The following is a 17,132-nucleotide window of genomic DNA, read 5'->3' on the forward strand; positions in this document are numbered from 1 at the left end:
ATAATGATGATGATAATGACGATAATAATAATAATAATAATAATAATTATTATTATTATTATTATTATTATTATGATAATGATAATGATAATAATAATATATGAAAGTACTTTGTTTATCCACCGGGGGACACATTTATGAGGCTCAGCGGGGAACAGAGTAATAGAAGAGTGCACCGAATCAACAAATTATATATACATACAAAATATAAAAACGTAACAAACAGCTCAAGAAATATAAAGTGCAGTTATTTTCAGCCGCATCGAGAAGAGCTTTAGAATACATACAAATTGACAACGTATCGTGTGGTAAATAATAATAACGGCGACAACGTCCAGCCGCGGTGCGCCTGCGCCGCGCGCCGAGCCTAGCGCTGACTTGTCAGTGTTGTTTTGGAAGTTGACAGACACGTGAGCTGCTCGTCATCGGGGGAGCAGGTCGGCGACATGGCGGCGGATTCTCCTCCCAAGGTACTGAGCGACGTCCAGCATTGTACGCGCCGCCCGCGCCCACACGAAGCACTCTTGTGTCGCGCCCGGGACGCCGGCGTCGTTTGTCTTAACGCGGGCCCGTCCGTCACTCTCGCCGGTTCCGCCCGACTTCGGTCGTTCACAGCTTGGCTTTTCAGGAGTTAGCTCAAGCCAGCTAGCGTTAGCCACTAGCGCGTCAACCACCGGCTAGCTGCTCGTGTTGGCCCCCGGCAAGCCGTCTGTGTTATCCACTGCCCATCTGGGTGTGCTGTCCAACGGCGAATTGTTTGTGTTAGCCCCCGGCTAACTGACGTAGCCATCGGCTATCTGTTGTGTCACCACGACCAGCCCTGGTGGATGCCACGAAAGCACTCGAGTCTACTCCACCATTCATATCCAGCTATCATTACTCACAGCTAACGTAGGCTTTTAGATACGGTAGGTTGGTAGGTCGGTAGGTCGGTAGGTCGGTAGGTTGGTAGGTAGGTTGGTTGTTCGTCTCCGTCGCTAAATTACGGCGTTAGAGCAGCATACATAAAAATGATTAGCAATAAATATCAAAAGAATAGAAAAATGGCGATATACAATGAACCCTGAGATTAACTTTAATACGTATCAACTCATCTTGCTAGAAATCAACCTTGTATTAGGTCCTGTTCTCACGTCTGACTAGATCAGTATTTGCTCTGTATGTGTGTGTGTGTGTGTGTGGTTGTGTGGTTGTGGGTGTGGGTGGTCATTCAGGTTTACTGCTCTGTCCAAATTGAAGATTTTGCACATGGAAACCTGCTGCTATTTACACCATTCTGACTTTTTTTTAGGTGATATATGAACATGATGGAGTGTTCATACACTCAAACAGTGACGATGACGGCGTTGATCAAGATCTCCTCCTCTCTGGTTCACTGCGAGTAGTGGACAAGGTGCAACGTTATTTAGACATTGAGATGTCATATAATAGTGTTTTTTTCTTAAATGCTGACACGTATACATCTGTGGGGCTCTGCCCTGATGAATAAGAGTTTCTCCTGCTTTATATTCATTGGATTTAAATATTAAGATAATATAATATTATTAACACTATTAATCCTCGGGGTGAAATTTAGGTGTTGTTTGTTCCCAGCATTAGACCAGAGAAGGTTACCATTTTTTAAACAATATCACAAAGTTTCTTTCTCTTTTTTCCCCAATTCATCAGAGCTTAAAAATATCCTGGCATATTTGTTTTTATTTTTACAATGTGCAAAGTTACAGTATTTCGCTTTGTATCATAGAACAGCTGTACTATATAACTACTCCATTTAGCTTTTTGGATCCATACCAGGTTTACTGGTTTTGGCGTTTTGATAGCATTGTCTTCCCCACATTGTCAGGATGGTGAAATTACGGTGGAATACAGACCCCTGGAGGACTCTGTTGACCCGTCAAACATTCTGTGCGCTGGCAAGGTCTGTTCATCTTAACTTCTGGATTTCTATATTTACAAATGACAATTCAACTGTTGTCAGCTTGCAGACCACTCCTGCTAAAACATTGCACTTACACACACCATAAATGCAAATTCAGGATTTGTAGGTTGGCATAGCATTAAAAAAAATGTTGAAATGTTATGTTTACAAGGAAACGTGGAGACCAATTATTGGTCACGTAGTGTAATTTTTCATGCATCAATCTTAAATTGTAGAGCCTGAAGTACAGTAGACGTTTCTTGCCAGTTGTGTTAAATTGCTTGAAAACTATCAAAGTAAGTGGAAGTATCACTGTGCCTGAAATGAAGAAGGCATGTTTGGTTTAGGACTCCAGCTCCGTGATGGAATGGGCCCAGTGTCCAGAGGAGAAGACCCACCAGGTCCTGGAGTCCCAACAGAGCTACGAGACGGAGTGGGACATGGTCAACGCCGTGTCCTTCAAGAAGAAAACCTTTGCTAATGGAGATGGTGGGTGTTCTACAACTTTTCCCTCAACCGTATTTAGGGGCCCAAGCACTGCAGGGCTCGACAGAAACGTTGGCCGGATTGCCCTCTGCAACCAGAGTTGAGTCAATTGGCAACCATTTTGTGGCATCTGGTTGCCCTCTTTGCTAACGACTTTTAATCACCATCCACGATCGATTAAATAGTGGACTCTGATATTACGTTAGACGTGGACGCCGTCCAGGTCCACTCCTGTTGCAGGCACTCCAATGTGATGCTGTGTTCACGGGCTAGGAAAACTGTAATGCGTGTCGGAAGTGATGGGGGGGCTACACAATATTTGTCGTTATAAGTGGTGGTTTTAATGTTGTGGCTCTTTGGTGTACAATCAGTGTGAATAATGTACAGCTGAATACCTAGTTGAATCAATTGCTATTCAGTTGCAAGAAAAAAAGATCTTGATCAGGAAGTAGGAAAATAAGACCCGGGTGTGAAACTGAAAATGCTGTCCAAAAATAACTGTCGATATTGAAAGTTGGGTATTTCATCAGAAATGGAAAGATCAGTTTTTCTTCGTACTATCAATGGCAAATCTGCTGCAACAAGTGGATGTGGCAAAAGGGTATAATATCAAACAACACTCTGAAAAGCAAAGCAAACCAAGTTCAAGAGATTATTTGTCACATACATACACAAACCCCTGCCCTTTGATTTCCTAAGCCGGATTCCAACTTTATCAGCCCATAAGAGAATCTGAGTGGGCAGCATTGATCATGTACACATTAGCGGTCAACCGATTAATCAGTCAGCGGATTTATCAGGCCGATATCTGCGTATTTTTAGATAATCGCCACCGGCTGATGACCACGATCACAAGGCCGATAAAGAAAAAATGTCTGCAGACTGGTGTTGTCAAAAATATAGATTTTTCTATACATATCGATTCTGAATATTTTAAACTGTTTCAATACTCCTCTTCCTCACTATCGATCTATTGGTAGCAGCTGTGCTTCCTTGCTGTCTCTTTTCTCCAACAGCGAGTTGACACACACACACCGCTGCAGTGCCCATATAGCCCCGCCTCCTCTCACTCACTCACTGTGCTCTTCTCGTCTCATTCGCTCCGGTTTGTTATGGTGTTGGCTCATTAAAGATGGCAAGTGCAGAGCCGCAGTGACCGGTTTTGGTTGATGAAGAAAACGGCTGGAGTGCTGTTTGGAAATACTCTGCATTTGAGACTAGATGTAAACCAGAATTGGAGTGGAGTTTTTTTTCCTCCTCCAGACAGCGGTGTGTCATGCATCCCCGTGCCGGGTTGTATTTTAGATCTATTTATTTTTGTGTGTTTCCTACTTGTGTGAAACAAAAATTTCAAACACAACTGAGTTAAGGGACTGTTCCACCCCGTTTACAAAATAATCTGTGTCACGCACGTCTCCCCGTTGCTTTCCTTTGCTATGGGACTTAAGTAAAGACTTAAGACTTTAGTAAAACCTGGATGTTTTGTGTATATACTTATAAGAATAATTCTGCACTTCTGTAATGGGGAGACTTCCTAAATTTCCTGACTAGACTAGACGCTGTTTATTATTATAAATTTTTTATAATTTATAATTATTTTTCATTCATAAGGGTTTTTTTTTTTTTTTTTTTTTTTTTTTTTTTTTTTTTTTTTACAAAGTTCATTATTTTGATTACCTGTGGACATATATTTAGTTGATACATTTTTTTTTTTTAAGTGCATTGCAGAAAATGCAGACCTACTTAAGCAAACAGACAAACCAGACATTAACATTAGTGTTAAATAAATGTTCATTTAAGTTCAGCCATTTTATCTCATTTGTTATTATTAAATTGTTGTATTTTATTAGATGCACAAAAAAATAACAACAAAAAGATATCGGCATTATACACCAATTTCCAGTCTGATGTTGTGGTTCAACATCAGCCTGGGAACCAGATTAATCTGCAGCTCATGTTCTGTTTGCTCTGCAGAATACGTCTATCCCACCCTCCTATTAAACAGATTTCCACCCAATCTTGCCTGGGTCGGGCCAATCACAACTGTTTATCTAATATGGGGCGGGTTTGATATGATGACGATGCAGAGGAGCGCCGTTGAGGCATTTTCGTAAACAAGCAAGATGGCTGCCGCCGATGTGGAACGGTCTTTTGAATCTGCTATTGCAACGGTATTAAAGGACCTGGACGGTATATTTTCTCTAAGCGGGCCCCGGGGAAAATTTATTTGAGACTGTGGTATCCATAAGCTCTGATGTTACTGGTTCTGTTCACAGTATTGGAGAAATTAAGAAAAAACATTTTCTATTTATTTAGGCTATATTACTATTTCTTACTTGCAATAATATTAAGATATTTGCCTAAGAAGCATTTTCGCTATTATCAGAAGAGACATCTCTCCTCCTTTCTCCCACTCATCGGCAAAATGGAGATATGCGCGAGGGGGTGGGTCCAGCTCCCTCTGCCTGGCTGTCACATGCACGAGGAGACGGCGGCACAGATTAAGCCCCTGTCGCCCCCTCTCCATGCGTAATGCGCAGAAGCTCTGTAGCCCGGATGCTGAACTGCTGGCTGTTGGACTCCGTCCATACTATCTGCCTAGAGAGATCCCGCACGTCATCATCGTTGTCCTGTACATCCCTCCCTCTGCAAACCCAATATCTGCCTGCAGCATCATACACACCACCATCTCCAAACTTCAACACCCCAGTGCCCTCATCATCATGTCGGGAGACTTTAACAATGTCACCATGAACAGAGTTCTGCCGACTTTTAAGTCATTTCCCCCTGGAATTATTAAAGTATTTCTGATTCTGATTCTGAAAATAATAATTAAATAATACTTCATTTGTTTTAGTTTTTCTCTTGAAAAAAGGAGTACTGTTTAAGTACCGGATCGATAAGCATTATTGGTAAGAGTAGTAGTACCGTTAAAATCTTTGCGATACTCATCCCTACCCGTGCCCTGTTCCTCCAAATAAAACAACTGAAAACACAGTTTTTAGTTGTTTTATTTGGAGGAACGGGACACAGCGACGAGGCACACGGAGAGCCGTGTTCAGAATACATATGTAATCGATTTATGATTCCCTTTATTTGTAATTCCTCTTTGAAATGTTATACCTGTGTTTTTGCAAACTTCTATCTGTTTTATCCTGTTATTGTAGTGCACACTAACTGAGAAAAACAAACAAACAAAAAAAAAAAAAAAAAAAAAACGACTGCTCGACTTGACCCTCAGTCGGGTTTCTGACTGATCCACCAACTGACATCCTATTGTTTCTGCAGGTGGTGTGCATAACGGTCATGAGAGAAGCAAGTGGGCGTTTACCTTCAGTCTCAGTGACCTACGCTCCATCACGGTGAAGATGCAGGGATGGTCCTACCTGCTGTTCAGGCTCAAGGAGGCGTCCTTCTCCCTGCCAGCACTGCACTTCCACCATGGCGGCAGCACTGAGTTCCTGGACACGCTCAGAAGATTTGCCATGCTCAGCGAGTGAGTAGCTTCCCTCAGCTTCATCGACCGACAACGTCTTTCCTTCTGTGTGGAATTAAGCTGAAATGGTTTCGCTGGATGAGCTCCAAATGAGGGCAGTTGGGGAATATGGCCCCTCACCTTGGTGCTATATGAAAGAGCAGTGGTAGACCCAGGAATTATTTACAGTGGGCCAAATTAGCCCCCTATATTTGAGGGCGTCATTGCAAACGGCAATGCGTCAATATGAACAAACAACTGAAAAATAACTTGGAAGTACAATTGAAATTACTTTTGACACAATGCATTCATTAGTCGTTAGCTCTCCTTTAAAATGGTCATGTTGCTGAGTGTGCAGTGTCCACGGGTTGGATGAAAAATAACATTGTTGTAATATTTATCATTTAGAATGTTTTTTGTTTGTTTGTTTATTTGTTTACTTATTTATTTATTATTATTATTATTATTATTTATTTTATTTATTTTTTAAGCCTGTGCTGTCAGCATGCTGGGCATACAAGGGGTATTTGTATGCGATTGCATCTAGGACAGAGTTAGTCTGCAAGTGGAGTTTAAGTTCTTAACCTGCAATGCCACTCTTCATTCATTCTTAAAGTCAAGAACTGCTGCAATAACTGTCCTGTGGACGACCTGTAGGACGACAAGAGCACAGCTTTTTGTTATGCCGAACCACCACCAACCCCCCTCTTTGGATAACTATTTTACCATGTTTGGGTCTATAAACAACTAATCACTACTCCAAGAGGAGGAGAATCACCACGGGTGAATCAAATAAACATAGAACCAAACAACATGTACAAGGAAAAACATCGGACGACAACATGTATCGAAAAGACGAGGTCCAGGAGGCACGTGGCCTCTTCCTGTCTCGTGTGTGTGTGTGTGTGTGTGTGTGTGTGTGTGTGTGTGTGTGTGTGTGTGTGTGTGTGTGTGTGTGTGTGTGTGTGTGTGTGTGTGTGTGTGTGTGTGTGTGTGTGTGTGTGTGTGTGTGTGTGTTATCCAAATTGGTTCTGGTGTCTAAGGTTGGTATTATGTTGTGGTGCCTCCAAGCAGCGGAAAGGGACCCGAGTCCCGCTGCCGCAGAGACACCCCACAGCTGCAGGAGCACCCTGCCCTGCAGCCACAGAAGACCTGGCCCCCAATATGTACTTGAAAAAAACATAACGACATAATGAATGTTTCTTAATCGGGCTTTCAGGGAGCATGAGAGCATTTGGGCCCATGCTTTGTTTTCTAGTGGGGCATTTATATTTTTTTTACCAATGGTGTGGACCAGATCAAACAGGCATTAATAACATAGAATTACCTTAGTAAATAACATTTTGTCACAAAGCAAATCTACCTCTCACTGTGCAAAGTGAATGATGGTGAAAGTCAGCATTGCAAAATGTTCTCATACTTAATGTTTTAGTTAAAATCTACTGTTTTTTCCAGGCTAAGCTTGATAATCCCCAAATAATTCTCTCCTGCTGCAACATGCTCTCTGAATGCTTATTCAGGTGATTTGCACAAAGGCGAAGGCAGAGTGATTCTCAGTGTACATTCCTCTGTCCTTTCTGATATCTGGGGTTTTTGGACTGTGTTCTTCTCTGAACCAAATATCCCACTAGATTACTTCCTGATAGACGCTGGCGAGGAGTTCCCCTATCTCTGTGCAGATAGCTGTTATTAAAGTTCTTATCAACATCTTGTGGCAGTGGGTAGTGGTTTTGGCGCCATCTGCAGCTAGGGAGAGCCAGCACTGACAACCAGAAGGGGACTCAGCTGCAGAAGATTCAGGTCATTTGCAGAGTATTTAAAAGCTGAAGTGTTCTCACCTCACGCTCTTGTCTCCTGGCAGTGAGGCTGGTCTCCCATTTCCCATAAATTTTTAGATAGATTTTTTTTTTCTTTTTTTTTTTTTTTTTTTCTTCCCTTAATAGGAAAGTAAGCAACATCCCACTCATCATGGCTTCTGTCACTTTCATACCCTGCAGGAAACGTGGAACTAACATGGTCCGCCCTAGCTCAACCTAATGACTTGAAAAAAAAAAAAAGCGAACGGTAACCCTTTCCTCCTGTTGAACCAGCCATTGGACCCCACATTGGGCACCACTGTAACAAGTCTCTTGTCATTTGTGGGGTATGAGATGGACCAGGAGGCAGGTGCAACGAGAATCAGCCTTACCTGGGCACTTATTCAAACAGAAATAAAGATGTTTGTTAGGGTTGCCATGGTTATCGGTGTCACCACCCCCACCGCCGTTTTGCTTTATTTATTTGTTTATTTATTTATTTATCTATTTTTATAAAAATAAAACCCATTTAGATAAATTTCGCATATCAGCGCCGATGTTAATCAAATGAGAAAAAATTGAATTTGTAAAATACTAGGTGTGTTATCAATATTTAGTTGGACGCTGCGAATGTGTAAGTGTCTGCTTGTGCACGTAGCAGAGTTGCAGCACAGTCCGCTTTTCACGGGAGGAGAGGAGGCTATAAGGAGACCTACGATCAGGTGCAGATCGGGACCCGTCTCCCTCCATCCGTAATTAGCGCCCGTGCATAACAGGGACACCCCCCCCCCTTCATCATGGCATCCCTAATGTTTGTCTGTCCAGGCAACTGTATAATTCATCACCGTTGCGTGCAGTTGGGAATGGGAGCCCAGCCTCGCTGTTAGGAGAGAGCGCATGAAGTGAAAACACAGCAGCTTTTAAACACTCTGCTAGTTTCCTCAATCTTCTGCAGCTACGTCCCCCTTCCTGTTGTCAGTGCTGGCTCACCTCACCTGCAGATGGCGCCAAAACCACTCCTCACCTTCGTTATGGAAGTGTTGTATCATTACAAGTGACAGGCGTCTTCCGGAGCGGAGCCCGAACGGCTTGTGGCATCATGCCACACCGTGTCCCTCTCCTGTGTGGCTTGTTTGTTCTGTCTTGAAGAAAAATGTAAACTGTGGGTGGTTTCTCTATGGGTAGGAAAAAAAACAAAACAAAGCCTTTTATGTGTAGAGAGTCCAGGGATGGAGCCTTTAAGTGTGACCAAGTGAAGTCTTCTACATGTTCCACCAGCTACAGTTGTACACAGTTGGTCAGGAAACACGCAGTATTTTTACTATTACTACCATAAATGTGCAGGACACAGTTTATATTGTGGATGCAGGTAAGTCGTATACAACCTGCTATTTTAGGATGTTGACAAATATGAATGGTAATATTTAAATGAGCAACTGATTGTTACACATTCCTTTTACATTTCACCTTCTCATCTTTTTCAGTCGTAAATGGGATGTACCCACTGACTAAAAGGAACTGGATGCCATCAATTTTCCTTTAACCTTAACAAAACACTATGCATTTGAAGCCTGTACCTCTCACCATTCTCATGTATTGGGTGCAGAGTGCATGTTGTGGTGCAACGCTGTGTGGTTGCATATTATGACGGGGATGGTGATTTTGAAAACCCATTTCATGTTTGTTTCATGTGACAGTATGGATGTTAGTTGATTATTTGTTTCATCAATTGTGCCCCGATTCCGAATGTTCTTTACTTTCCTTACCTTTCAATTGGCTTCAACTTCAGAAGCACAATCATGAGTAGGCTGCCTTAAATAATGAGAATATTTGTTTGTGTTTGAAGGGCTCCAGATAATGACAGCTGCCTGTGGGTCAGCACCCCAAACAAAGCCCTCTCCCAGTCCTTTGAGAACCTTCTAGATGACAACAACTTTGGCCTTGTTAATGTAAGGAAGAAACACAAACCATTGCAAATAAAGATCCTGAGCTAGGGTTGTAGAAAAACGTCAATTTGCTTTCCCTTTCTTGCTTGGAAGTTTAGCCTCTCATTTCATTGCTTACAAACATTTTGAGCATTTTTTCTTTTCTAACTACCTAAATAGTGTTATGAGCCCAGACGTTGAGCTCACTGAAGTCATTGTTTTTATGTCTCCCAGAAATTGAAAAAGGATCCGTATGTGACGACCCTCGGCGGCTTCTCCAAGGTCACCAACTACCTGTTTGATGCCTTCCGGGGATCAGAGGAGCAGCAGAAACGACCCCCTGAGGAGGTGGCCGACTTCCTGGGAGAAGTCATCCCAGGCCTGGAGATCAACCAGCAGGAGGAGCCCGGCTTTGAGGTCGTCACCAGGGTGAGTGCAGTGCTGCAATTACTTTGAGGAATCCCAAAGTGTATTCCTGCTTATCACGAGGAGTTGTAATTGTAACTTAACTAGTCGCGCATTCCCAGCGTGCGCAAAGCAATTTCCTCCAACGTAATTCCAGATGCTGAAAAAACGGGAAAAGTGGGATTCATGGCATTTATTTATATTTTTTTGTCAGGCCTTCACTTCTATACACAGATATTGATACAGGTATCTACAGAAGTGCATTGCATTCACAAAATAAAAATAAAATAAGACACCTTATCTCGTATAGACACTTAATAATACTTATTAAGTATTTACGAGATATTGTCGTAATTACGAGATCAGGATCTCGTAATTACTAGAAAAGATCTCTTAATCACGAGGTAAGTTGAGGACCCCCGGAACAGATTTATGTCACTTTGTTATTTTGCTTGCTCCAGGTTTGTTAGGTTTGTTCCTCAGGTGCTGTAGGGCGGGGTTGGACTTCTCACGGTGATGTGAGCAGTGGTGTGTGGTATGTTCTGGGAGAGGGAGAAAAAGGAAAGTGGTGTTGATACCAAACTTCATCCTGTCATTTCTAATGGCCTTCTATAAAACGCAGACAGCAATGGGTTTTCAAATTGTCCCAGTTTTCACCACAATTAAAATAATAATAATATCATACTTGATTTCAACACTTACATGGACGTTTATCATGTTTTGTCCCACTCATTACGTAGTAATAATAATAATAATAATAATAATAATAATAATAATAAATAAGCACTGCAATAATTGTCCCCCGTCCATATTAAAAGGCCTATGGTGCGTGCATACGCGCATATCTATCTAACTACGAGATATTATCTTGTAGTTACGAGATAAGGTGTCAATTTTTTGTTTCCTTTTGTGAATGTAATGCCCTTCCATCGATATCCAACTGATACCACAATAGGGTGTCAGTAGTGGATGGCAGTAGGACGTCAGTGCAAAACTTTGATACAAAGTGCCATAACGAACATTTAAAGAGGACCTATTATGAAAAACTCACTTTTTCAGTGCTTGTGCAAACACATTTGGTTCTCTGATGGGCCTACCAACACGCAAACTGTGAACCATGCAGTCAGTTTTCTTGTGAGCTGCCTATTTCAGAAACTGTGTTGAAACAACCCGTTCAGATTTGCGATCAACTTCATATGTCACTAGGTGCCTCAGTAGAATTAAAACCGCCTGGAGAATAACAAGCGCCGCCGGGAACTGTTCTGTTCGTTTCACAGACCAGCACAAATCTTTTAAAAGAAAGAGGAATTAATACAAACTGTCTGTGAAGAAACTGCAATTGATGGAAATGGAAGTATTTCAAAAATTATTCTGCTGCATTTCTTTATTAAAAAAAGAAAGAAAGGAATAAAGTATGCGGTACATAGATTGTAGGCTGCGGCGCACGATCCACTGTGTGTTTCTCTAAACAAAACCAATAAAAATAATGTTTTTTATTATAGATGTATTTATTTTATTTTATTTTCCGGGGGTGGGGGATTCCTGTGTGCGGTGTTCTGGTGCAGTGTTTTATTTTTTTTTATTTTTAATTTTTTAAATGAGGCCTTGTAGATATAATATGAGTGAAGATTCAGCAGCTGGATTGCTTAGTTCTCTCCTCCGATTTGTTCAGAAACAGATTTTGGTGAACTGGTAAGGTGAAAACAGTGAAAGTTTACAGACTAAATACAACGGAACCCGGAAGTAAAGCTGAAACCCCATTGGCTCACAGAACTAGGGGCCTCGGGAGAGCGGCCCCATCCACAAAAACAGCTGGTTGTGGAACAGGATGCGTTAGAGGCATGTTAGAATGCCTAGAATGCATAATCTGAGTAGTATTTTTAGCAAAAAAAATTTCAAAAACATGTTTTGGGAACCCCAGAGACCTGTATTAACTTGTTGAAAAGGAGAATGATAGGTCCCCTTTAAAGCAACACTATGTAACCTTTTTTCTTACCTTAAAATAACAGCTTCAAAATCATTTTGATGGTACACTGACATGTATTATGAAGAATGGCACCTCTCATACTTCCCAAACGCCTGTTCTTGCACTACGTAACTTCTGTGTTTGGGTTCGAAACTGCGGGAAAAGTGCGTTCTGATGTACGGCACTATGTCATTTGCATGATGTTTAAGTGCAAGGGCTGCTGTAACATAGATGTACATTATATTTGTGTTTGTAACATAGACTGTTTATAAAGTTAATAAACATGTACATAATAAATATGTTAATAAAGTTCAAATTTGTCCGGTAAAATAAGTTATTTCCGGACTCCGGATAATGTTGCTTTAAGATGTTCCAGAAGACTATTTTGCACACATGTTGAATTGGAGAAACTGGATTATATATTAATCATTACGTTTTACTGAACCCAAACTAACAGTCTTCTTCTTCTATTCTATACTGTTCAGTAAAAGTAATCTTCTATAGAACTTTGTTGTGCTGGGTGTGGGCCAATGCTACAAATGTAATAGTCAGAAGCGGTATTGGCAGTAGGAAAAAATATGTATTGTCATTGCATCCCTAATAACTTGTTGCATCTATTTTGTTTTACTTGAATTGTCTTGCCGTCAGATTGACCTTGGAGTGAGGCCGGAGGTCCAGCGGGGGGCGCCGCTGTCTGCGAATGAGTGGGCAGAGCACCAGGATGCAGAGGGAAGGATGCTTAACGTCCCTCATCTCAAGCAAGTCGTCTTCAAAGGGGCATGTGGATTATTATTTTATTTTTTTGTTGCTGTTACAATTCAGTGTCTTCACTATATTTATTCATTTCATTTTTTTTTAAATGGAAAAATTTCGTGCGGCTGGTGGCGTCTCATGTACCTCCGTGTCTGTTCGACTCTGCAGGGGCTGTGCCACGTGATGAGGAAGGAGGCCTGGAAGTTCCTGCTCGGTTACTTCCCCTGGGACAGCAGCCTGGAGGAGAGGAAGGCCTTACAGAGAACCAAAACGTAGATATTATGTTATGTCAGACAACTTTTTTAATAAGCCACTTTTTTTTTTTTTTCTTTCTTCAATGGTCTCATTTCTGCTAATCCTGCGTCCTCAAACAAAGTTTTTACTAAAGAGCGTGATCATATCCCCCTCGTCTTGTGCCAAAGGGACGAGTACTTCAGGATGAAGCTGCAGTGGAAGTCGGTGAGTCAGGAACAAGAGAGGAGAAACTCCAGACTCAGAGACTACAGGAGTCTAATAGGTGAGTCTGACTCGCCTTCCAAAACATCAAGGCGTAAAACAATAAAAAATACGGAAATATAAGATAAAATTGCACTTCAGCGCCAGGGCCACGCCTGTTCTTCCTAACCTTTGTGACTTCTCGTCATTCTTTTTCCCAGAGAAAGACGTGAACCGAACGGACAGAACCAACAGGTTCTACGAGGGCATCGACAACCCGGGCCTCATCCTCCTGCACGACATCCTGATGACGTACTGCATGTACGACTTCGACCTGGGTGAGAGAGGGCAGCCCAACCCCAAGTTCAGCCGATGGGAATTTTGAGTTTGCCAACGCCCTTTCACAGTGCAACCAATGGTTTTCACAGCATGACTGAATAGTGGACCTATTTTCGGGTCAGCCCTGTTTTCTTGTTTGTTTCCTTTCCTTTGTTCCCTCCCATTTTCTTTCCATACGTTTCCTCTCCCTGCCCTCCTCCCCTCCCGCCCTTTCCCTTTGCTTTCCGTGCCTCCTCGTCTCCTTTCCTTACCTCCTCCCTGGCTCCGGTGGCGCCGAGTGACTGCGTCGCTCTGCCCCTCCGCAGGTTACGTCCAAGGGATGAGCGACCTGCTGTCTCCGATCCTCTACGTGATGGAGAACGAGGTGGACGCCTTCTGGTGTTTTGTCTCCTTCATGGACCAAATGGTAAAGTTCCCGCTCTCTTTGGCTGCGACTGACTTGGTCCTTTTAAGACGAAATTTCCTTTTTTAAGGAAGCTTAAAAAAACCTGTCTCTGCCGATCTGCTGCAATGCAAGAATTGTCTTCAATCTTTTAGAAGCCACTGAACAAGGCAGTGGTTTGTGCTGTAGACAGGTACAAACCTGACTAGGTGTGTGCTCATGGTGTGTGTGAATGAGATGTGATTGTATTAACGAGGTGTGTGTGTGTGCGTGTGCGTGTGTGTGTGCGTGTGCGTGTTCAGCACCAGAACTTTGAGGAGCAGATGCAGGGCATGAAGAGCCAGTTGATCCAGCTCAGCGCGCTGCTCCGGCTGCTAGACTTGGCCTTCTGGAACTACCTCGGTATAAACTTAACGCCGCGCACCAAACCACAAGCGTTTGGAGAACTTCATAACAGTTTGACACAAAGACACACGGTGTTCTTGACACATTAGCTAGCGTAGGAGCATACTTCCCTTGGTGACAGAGCCACGCGGTTCTGTTGAAGGCGGTTACGGCTACGGGGTTTTTAAGTTGACAACGCATTGTGTTATTTAAAAAAAAAAAACACGTTATTGTGTTATTTTTACTGCAGAGTCGCAGGACTCGGGTTACCTGTATTTCTGTTTCCGCTGGTTACTGATCCGCTTCAAGAGGGAACTGAGCTTCCAGGACGTCCTGCGACTCTGGGAGGTGAGTTCCTTGCTGGGAGGAGCCTAACCCTAACCCTAACCCAGAAGGCTTGTCCCCTCTCGGGGGAAAAAAGGTCCAGATTGTCATGATTATTTGTTTTTAATCTTTTTTTATAATTTTATTTTTTCACAATATCTAACATGTTTCAATGTTGTTTGGTTATTGGTATCTGAGTTTTGGATTTGTAATATTCTCAAACATCATTACATTTTTTTTTTAATTATTATTATTTTTTTTTTTAAGCCTGTTAACTGTCCTTCCCCAGTTGTATAACTTGTATGTGAGCAGCGTTGTGTCCTTTTTCAGGTCATGTGGACGGGCTTGCCCTGCCAAAACTTCCACCTGCTCGTGTGCTGCGCCATTCTGGACTCGGAGAAGCAAAAGATCATAGAGGAGAACTACGGCTTCAATGAGATCCTCAAGGTAAAATGTTCTGCACCGCGGCGTCTGGTGCGAGACCGGGGGGAGACCCGCCGAGCAGTCATGGCTTTTAAAGGAGTTTAGGTGCCACTGTATGGGCGTCTGCAAATTCAGTGTTCGTGGTTTGCTTCTGTCGCAGCACATCAATGAACTCTCCATGAAACTGGACATTGAAGAAATCCTCCACAAAGCCGAGGCCATCTGTTTGCAGATCAAGGGTTGTAAGGCAAGTTGGACATTTATACACCATATTCACCATATTCAGACAAATGTCTAAATATTCTACCTGGCAGCTGACGCTCTAAAGGACGTATCATTAGATGAATTTATTTATTTATTTTTTTAATTATTATTCAAAACACAGATATTTTTTTGTCCAGTTTGTTTTTGCAGCTCAGCGAAAACAAAACAAAGCGATCGAAGTGAAACTCAAAACCAAAACACCAGAATGTGTTATGTGCACTCCGAGCAGCACTGCAGCTCTTGGGGGTTGATTTAGGGCCCAAAGTGGCATTTTATGGACAGAGTAATAAACAACCACCGTTCATCCAACTATTCACCAAACAACCACCTTCACCATCTCCACCGTAGGTCGGAGACGGGTTGTGCTCGTGGGGTCATGAGTGATTTATTCTGCCCTTGGTCTCACAGGATCTGCCTCATACTGTGAACGACATCCTCGGGTTCAACACAGAAGAGGCCAGCGCTGCCAGGTCAGAGGTCACAGAGTCCGGCACCAGAGGCTCGCCCCCCTCGCCCAGACCCAACCACAGACCGGAGGAGGCCTTGTCAAACGGCCACGGACACTTGAGGGAAAACTCTCACAACGGCTGCAAAGTGTCCTTTGTATCATAGTCAACAACCGATTTTAAAGCAGAGACTTAAGTCAGTGGCCTCACAATCCTGCTTGGAGCCACGTCGCCCCCAACAGGTGGAGAAGCCTACGCCCAGCTCAGTCCTGGTGGATGAAAAGAGATGGATGGAATGTATAAAAAAAAAAAACAACAAAAAAAAAAAAAGCATTTAAGATTATTAAAAAATCTTATTTTTGTAATTTGTACCATATTGTCTTTACATTCAAATAGTCATTCCTTTTCTCTCGCTAATGATGTTTTCTAAAGACGGACAAAAAGCATTTATTGTATTATAACTGACATTGCGACTGATTTACTTACCTACTCTGAATCATACTTTATTGATTAAAATATAAACTTATCGCCATTTAAAGGAAAATCAAAACACTAAGTGATTTCGTTTTGATCAAATATGATAGCTTGCGCTGTCTGGATTATTATTATTTTTTTCGTGCAAGAAAAAAATCCTTAAATGTAGAAATATACAATTTGCCCATATGATTCCCAAGTATATCTGAAGAGCTGGGTTATTTTTTGCTTAAGAATGCAGTATTCAAGAGGAACTGTGGAATGGCAGGTTCCATCTGGTGAAATAAAGCATTTTTGTTTTTAAGGTTTTAGGAAATAAATGCCCCCCCCCACACCAACACATCTTTTACACTCTGGCATAAATATTCCAAACTGGTGTGATCGCTTGATTAATGTGACCCATCCTTGAAAATAATTGCTCCAATTAAACTAAAGGACACGATATGAGATCCCTCCTTAAAAGAAAAAAAGTTTGCTTCATTTAAAATACTGAGTGAGGAACAAAGTATTTTCTTCATATAAACAGGTGTATTATTATTATTATATATTTTTTTTTACAAGTCACTTTCACATTTACTGTGAAATGATCCTGCAGTTTGATTTCAATCTCCACTGTGCTCTGTCACTTTGCTCCCGGCAGCAAAGTCATGATCAGTATTCCGAATCTGTTTTTATCTGACGAACTGGAAGTCACGCTGCGGAGCAATAAAACCATTTCAGGATGTTGGTATTTTATCTGTGCTTGTGAATCTTATGTTTAAGCAGGTGGATGCGCGTTTTCCACTGGCTCCAGGTTATTGCTCCTGGATTTGTGAATGTCCGTCCAGATTTGCAAATCCATGATCAGTAGTTCACGTTTCATGTTGGCGAGTTCCGTTTTCCCTAAGCGTCCACAAATCGGAAAGACACAAAACGCCGGTGTTTTCCATCCAGATTC

The 17,132-nt window shown here is 42.2% G+C and overlaps 1 protein-coding gene across 1 annotated transcript; it reads left to right on the forward strand.

Annotated features, from left to right (window-relative positions):
* Positions 1 to 422: 422 nt before the first annotated feature.
* On the forward strand, positions 423 to 16,911 carry tbc1d15 (TBC1 domain family, member 15). Its single transcript, XM_080001874.1, has 17 exons — positions 423 to 470; positions 1,292 to 1,393; positions 1,844 to 1,918; positions 2,266 to 2,407; positions 5,693 to 5,900; positions 9,522 to 9,624; positions 9,835 to 10,029; positions 12,620 to 12,748; positions 12,893 to 12,996; positions 13,147 to 13,241; positions 13,381 to 13,497; positions 13,804 to 13,904; positions 14,183 to 14,282; positions 14,515 to 14,612; positions 14,919 to 15,035; positions 15,172 to 15,258; positions 15,684 to 16,911. The coding sequence occupies exons 1-17, from the start codon at positions 447 to 449 to the stop codon at positions 15,885 to 15,887; spliced, it is 2,001 nt and encodes a 666-aa protein (XP_079858000.1). The 5' UTR covers positions 423 to 446; the 3' UTR covers positions 15,888 to 16,911.
* Positions 16,912 to 17,132: the final 221 nt, after the last annotated feature.

This window comes from Zeus faber, assembly GCF_960531495.2.
Source record: "Zeus faber genome assembly, chromosome: 6".
In the NCBI taxonomy this organism is placed as follows: domain Eukaryota; kingdom Metazoa; phylum Chordata; class Actinopteri; order Zeiformes; family Zeidae; genus Zeus; species Zeus faber.